The following is a 6,000-nucleotide window of genomic DNA, read 5'->3' as shown; positions in this document are numbered from 1 at the left end:
GCTGATGGGTGGATCCGTTGGAGAGCAGCTGCGTGGGCAGAGTCAGGAGGGGCTGCCCTGAACTGCGTGAGAGTTCCACCGAGTCGATGCGGCCAGGGGCCTGCAGGCCCATGGAGTTGATCACCAGGGAGATGGGCACCCCTGCAGAGGGAAGGGCGAGGGAGGAGGTGCTGGCATGTGTGCTGGGCTCCATGATCCTCCCCAAGGAGCGGCCCTCGGTCTATCGGTCAATCGGCCAGGGATCAGCCCACTTGGTCCTCCTTCACCAGCTACCTCACCTTCCCTTCCCTGGGACATTCACACTGGGGGTGGGACAAGGAGGGAGGGGGGCTTGCTCCTGTCCATGGTCCTGAAATGCCACTGTTCATCCAGCCAGTGGCCCCCAAGGCTGCATCACCTCCACTCCACGCAGCGTCAAAGCGGGAAACTGGGGGAGCCAGGCTCTTGGTAAACAAGCTTTGACCCAGGAGAAGGGGAAGGTGTGAACTCAGCAGTGGAGCATGTTCTAAAGCAGCGGTTCTCAACCTGTGGGTCGCGACCCCTTTGGCGGTTGAACGACCCTTTCACAGGGGTCGCCTGAGACCATCCTGCAGATCAGATATTTACATGACGATTCATAACAGTAGCAACGTGACAGGTATGAAGTAGCAACGAAAATAACTGTATGGTTGGGTCCCCACATGAGGAACTGTATTTAAAGGGCCAGAAGGTTGAGAACCACTGTTCTAAAGGGACATGGCCACTGTGTCACCTGGGCTGGGGCTGGCCCCGTGGTGTGGGAACCCAGCCTGGGCCACCTGTCCACAGCCGCGCACTCATAGTCGGCCCCCAGCGCTCCCCTGCTTCCCACGGGCAAGCCCCGCCCCTCAGAAGGCAGCTCCAGGAGCATGCACCTTGCAGGGGCCACTCGATGGTGTGGTTGAGGTCCAGAGAGGGCTGAGTGGAGAAGCCGGCGCGGAAGTTGATGTCGCTGATGCCCGTGATCCTCACCGAATGGCGGCCGCTGCTGTAGACCTAGCACAAGCCCAGGCCCATGTCACCGGGGCCCTCGACCCCCACACCCCAGCTCCAGGGGTGCCGACCCGACCCGCCAGGACTGTTCCTCGAAGCCTTCCCCCGAGGTCACCCTTGCTTCTTTTGTGCCTTCTCCCTGGACAGGGCTCTGTTACCCATCTCAGGACGCTCGAGTCATTTCTCCAAGTCCTTCATAAATATCCCCTAACTAACCCAACCACTCCTCTTCCTCTCACGGCTGCAAAGCAGAATACCCCTCCTCTGTTTTTGACCCTTTACTTCTGTTGATATGCCCACATCACTACCCAAGCTCCAGCCCTCAGCTTCCCAGGATCCCAGGCTCCCCAGGCCAGATAGGAAGGAGATGGTGTCCCAACTCCATGCGGCTTGGGCTCCCCACAGCTCGGGAACCCAGTGCCCCCTACCTTGATGGACCAGAGCCCAGGATGCTCCGGCTTAAAGGCCACCACCTTGGCCGAGTCAGGGATGTTGAGAAGCACGTTGAGGCCCTCGTCCTTCTGCAGGATCCTCCCTGTGGAAGCCCCAGTGACTCTCAGTCCCCAACACTTTCCCGGGGGGTGAGAGAGGCCCACCCTATCCCCAGGAACCCGTGGCTCTCCAAACACCAGCCTCATCTTCCCAGAGAAACTGACAAGAGGCCTTTGGCAGTGCTGGGGCCTCCCCCTCATTCTGCATGCCCCCGTCCCCCTCCCCCTCCCCAGGTGTGGGATGCACTCCTGGCCTATAGCCTGAGGTTCTCATGACATCCTCGGAGCACCGGGGAGCCAGGTGGCCAGGTCCAAACCACCTCCCTGAACCCCAGCTTCCCATCTGTGCTACATGCCACTAATCCGTGCTCTCACTGACCCGCCAGGCTACTATGGGGACCTCTAGAGCACGTGGGGAAGGACTCCGTGGAAGCCTCCCATCCCAGGACTGTCCTCATCTGAATTCTCCTCACCTGGCTTCTCCCAGCCTCCTGCTTCCTCACCCACCACGGGACCCTCTCTGCCCCCACCTGGCACCCCCCACCCTCCTTGCTCCCGGAGCCTTGTGTCCAGACCTGTCACCACGGGTCTCTCTCGTCCCATCCTGACTCCCAGCTCAATCCTGGGGCCAAAGAGGAGGGGCGCACATACCCAGCGGGTCTCGGACTTCGATCTCGGGGCCCGGGCCGCTCAGGGAGATGGTGACCTCCTTCAGGCTGGGGTCGAAGGGGATCCTCCACGAGTGCTCGCCCTGCTCCTCGTGGTCCGTGGACAGCAGGTGCACCTTGGACGCCTGGATCGCTGACTCCACCCACTTCAGCACCTGGGAGGCAGGTGTGAGAAGCTGACGCCAACATGCTACCTTGTCTTACGTGTGTCTGGCCCACTGATGGTGGGTCCTTAACAGGCTGCCAGCTGTGTGCAGAACCTGGCTTCCCCCATGGGTTTCGGGCAACATACAGGCTTTCCAGGTCATCTGGAGGGCACCCCACACCCCCCTGAGCCCCACCAGGCCCAGTTCATAGGGCATTACCCACATCCTCCAGCCTGTGGGCTCAGAGCTGTGACACCTGAACTGAGGCATCCAGAGGACTCAGCTCGGAGGGAAGGAGCAAGGAGTGCCCTTCTGCTGGGAAGACTCTTCCCTCCTTCAACTGGCCAACTTCTATGGCCCCATCACCTCCTCCAGGCAGCCCTCCTGATGCCTCCTACACACAGATGAACCCTGGAGATCTGGAATCTTGCCCCAGACCAGTGGTTCTCAACCTGTGGGTCGCGACCCCTTTGGGGGTCGAACGACCCTTTCACAGGGGTCGCCTAAGACCATCAGAAAACACATATATAATTACATATTGTTTTTGTGATTAATCGCTATGCTTTAATTATGCTCAATTTGTAACAATGAAATTGGGGATCACCACAACATGGGGAACTGTATTAAAGGGTCGCGGCATTAGGAAGGTTGAGAACCACTGCCCCAGACCAATGTAGTTCACCATCACCCCCCAAGGGGCCTCAGACCACACCCACCATCCCCCATCCCAGGTTCACCCTGTGGATGCAGACGGCTCCCTCAATTCCACCAGCACCCACCCCAGGTTCACTCTGTAGACAGACGGCTCCCTCAATTCCACCAGCACCCACCCCAGGTTCACTCTGTAGACAGACGGCTCCCTCAATTCCACCAGCACCCACTCCCAGCTCACACTTCCTCCTTTCAGCAGCCAAGCCTCCCAGGTCCCAGCCAGAAAACCAGGAAAGAGGGAGAGGGGCAGCCCCTCCCGTCGGAACCTCTCCTTCCCCTCCAAGTTACATCAGGAAGCATCCTGTGCAAACCCTAAAACTGAAGCACAGGGCACACGCCCGACTGGGTGAGAGACGGGCACCAGGACCACAGAGAGAATTAACCTCCAGGGAGTTGAAAACCAGGGGTTGAACTCCTGTGCTCAGTGGGGGGCACGCTGAGGACAAAGGGACCTGCAAAGAAAAGTTCACGGAGCGGCTTTCAGCTGACAGCCTCTCACCGTGTGACCGCGAGGCTGTTCTCTGGAACTTGTAGGATAAAGCACGGCGCTGAGGAGGTTAATGTTTTCTGAGCCCAGACGTTCTCTTATAGCCAAGTGTCACACAGAACTGCAGGTGTCTAATTCTCTATAAATCCACTCCAGCCCTAGCCAGTTCGGCTCAGTGAATAGAGCACTGGCCTGCAGACTGAAGGGTTCCAGGTTTGATTCCGGTCAAGGGCACATGCCCCAGCTGTGGGCTCAATCCCCAGCGTGTGCAGGAGGCAGCCGATCGGTGATTCTCTCTCATCATTGATGTTTCTATCTCTCTCTCCCTCTCCCTTCCTTTCTGAAATCAATAATATATATATATTAAATCCACTCAGAGTGAATTAGAACCTAATACCATCCCGAAATAGGGTTCCTTGGAGAGATGGCTGATTCTGAGTCCGGGGCAGGCAATTTACAATGCAAACCTGGGGCAGCCGATAACTCCATAAAGTTGAGGAAGTCCTCGAAGACAAACGGGGACATAGCCAGAGGACACGGCCACCAGCTTACAGAAGCCCCATTGGCTAAATTTAGAAAAATTTGAGCCCCAAATAGAGTAACAGTCATCGATCAAAACACACTGCATTATGTAACTCACATGCCCATAATGCTCCTCCAAAAAGAAGTGCAGAATTCAAAACGGTAAAACCTCACTTGTCACCAATGAAGGCGACTTCTTCATTAAAGAGGAAGAACTAAGGGTGATCCCTGCCCTTCTGATCGGAGCTGGGCTTCGGACAAACCGAATCCTTCCTTCCGATGAGCAAAGGCCCTCCTTCCTGGGAGAGCGCCCGCTGGTAAACGCGGAAGGAATGATGCAACTAGGAAATCATCGTGCAGCCCCTCGTGAAATAAGTGTTCCGGGCGCGCATCCTCGGTGGATGCTCACACCGCGGGTGAAAGGGCGATGGGGAGCTGGACGGCCGCACGCAGCCCCAGCGCTACCCCACAGACCACCTAGTCACACGGGACAGGCATGGCCTCCGATGCGGAGAGCTGGCTGTCGACACCCCAACCCAGTAATCACGCTTCCCTCCAGAAGGCGTGGGACAGTCAGACATTCGCCTGCTGGTGTGATGTAATAGAGAATACACACAGCACCAGCTATGAACTATTCCTGCCAAACATGTTGGCCTCCATCTAGACAGGCGTGGAGCGCTAACCCCCAGTTCAGGGGAAATATAGGAGACGAAGTTCACGCCCTAAGGAAGCCATCAGCTGGATCCGGAACACGGGACATGATAAAGGCGGTGCCTCGTTGACAAGCCGGTGGCATGTACAGAGGGTGGCCTGCTCCAGATGTAAGAGGCCTCCGTAGCCATGACAACCAGACGACATGCACCGCCCGTGATGAAGTCCCATCGGGCAAAAACGGTTATAAAGACATTCTGAGGGCCCTAGCCGGTTTGCTCAGTGGGCAGAGCATCGGCCTGCAGACCACAGGGCCCCGGGTTCGATTCCGGTCAAGGGCACGTACCTCGGTAGCAGGCTCCTCCCCAGCCCGAGTCCTGGCTGGGGCGCATGCAGGAGGCAACCAATCGATGTGTTTCTCTCACATCGATGTTTCTCTCTGACTTTCCCTCTCTCTTCCACTCTCCCTAAAAAATCAATGGAAAAATTTCGAGTGAAGATTAACAACAACAAAAAGACACTCTGAGGAAAATTTGAATGTGGACTCAACATCAGATGATACTAGCAAAGTACGCTTAATTCGGTAATATTGTAGACTATTTTTTAAAAATCCATGCTGAATTATTTATGGATAAGGTGTCATCATTCAGCAAAAAGTATACAGAGAAATGAAGCAGGTGGAGCTAAAATGTTAATTGCTGGATCTAGCTGGTACCTAAGTTCTTTTTATTTTTCTATATCTTTGACATTTTTCACAGTAATTTTTTAAAGACTTTTTTTTATTGATTTTTTAAAAAATATATATATTTTTATTTATCTCAGAGCGGAAGGGAGAGGAAGAGAGAGATAGAAACATCAATGATGAGAGGGAATCATTGATCGGCTGCCTCCTGCACATTGGACTGAGCCCGCAACCCAGGCATGTGCCCTTGACCAGAATCGAACCTGGGGCCCTTCAGTCCGCAGGCCAACGCTCTATCCACCCAGACAAACTGGCTAGGGTTTGATTTTTAAAGAGAAAGGGAGAGGGAGAGAGAAATATCGATCAGCTGCCCCTTACCAGGGATCAAGTCTAAAACCTGAGCATGTACCCTGACTGGGAATCAAACCAGCAATTCTTCCATGCACGGGACGATGCCCAACCAACTGAACCACAAAAGGCAGGGCCTCGTAGTAATTTATTAAAGTACAAGTCACTTATAAAGAATATACATTGTATTATTTTCCATACCAACAACTGTAAACCTACTTTTGCCCCACCCCGTTTCTATACAGTGGGGCCTTGACTTACGAGTTTAATTCGTTCCGTGACG

At 54.9% G+C, this 6,000-nt stretch overlaps 1 protein-coding gene across 1 annotated transcript in view; it reads right to left on the bottom strand.

Moving 5' to 3' along the window:
• HMCN2 (hemicentin 2) overlaps positions 1-6,000 on the bottom strand; it is a gene marked incomplete at its 5' end in the record, with an annotated part of 137,643 nt that overhangs the window by 111,729 nt on the left and 19,914 nt on the right. The window contains 4 exons of the mRNA XM_081102896.1: positions 1-141; positions 894-1,014; positions 1,440-1,546; positions 2,154-2,325. The exon at positions 1-141 is cut by the window's left edge and continues 123 nt beyond it. Of these exons, the coding sequence (XP_080959022.1) occupies positions 1-141; positions 894-1,014; positions 1,440-1,546; positions 2,154-2,325 (541 nt within the window). The remainder of the gene's footprint in view (positions 142-893; positions 1,015-1,439; positions 1,547-2,153; positions 2,326-6,000) is intronic.

Source organism: Myotis nattereri (genome assembly GCF_964212035.1).
Source record: "Myotis nattereri genome assembly, chromosome: 12".
Lineage (NCBI taxonomy): Eukaryota > Metazoa > Chordata > Mammalia > Chiroptera > Vespertilionidae > Myotis > Myotis nattereri.
This window is presented reverse-complemented; position numbering and strand designations above follow the sequence as displayed.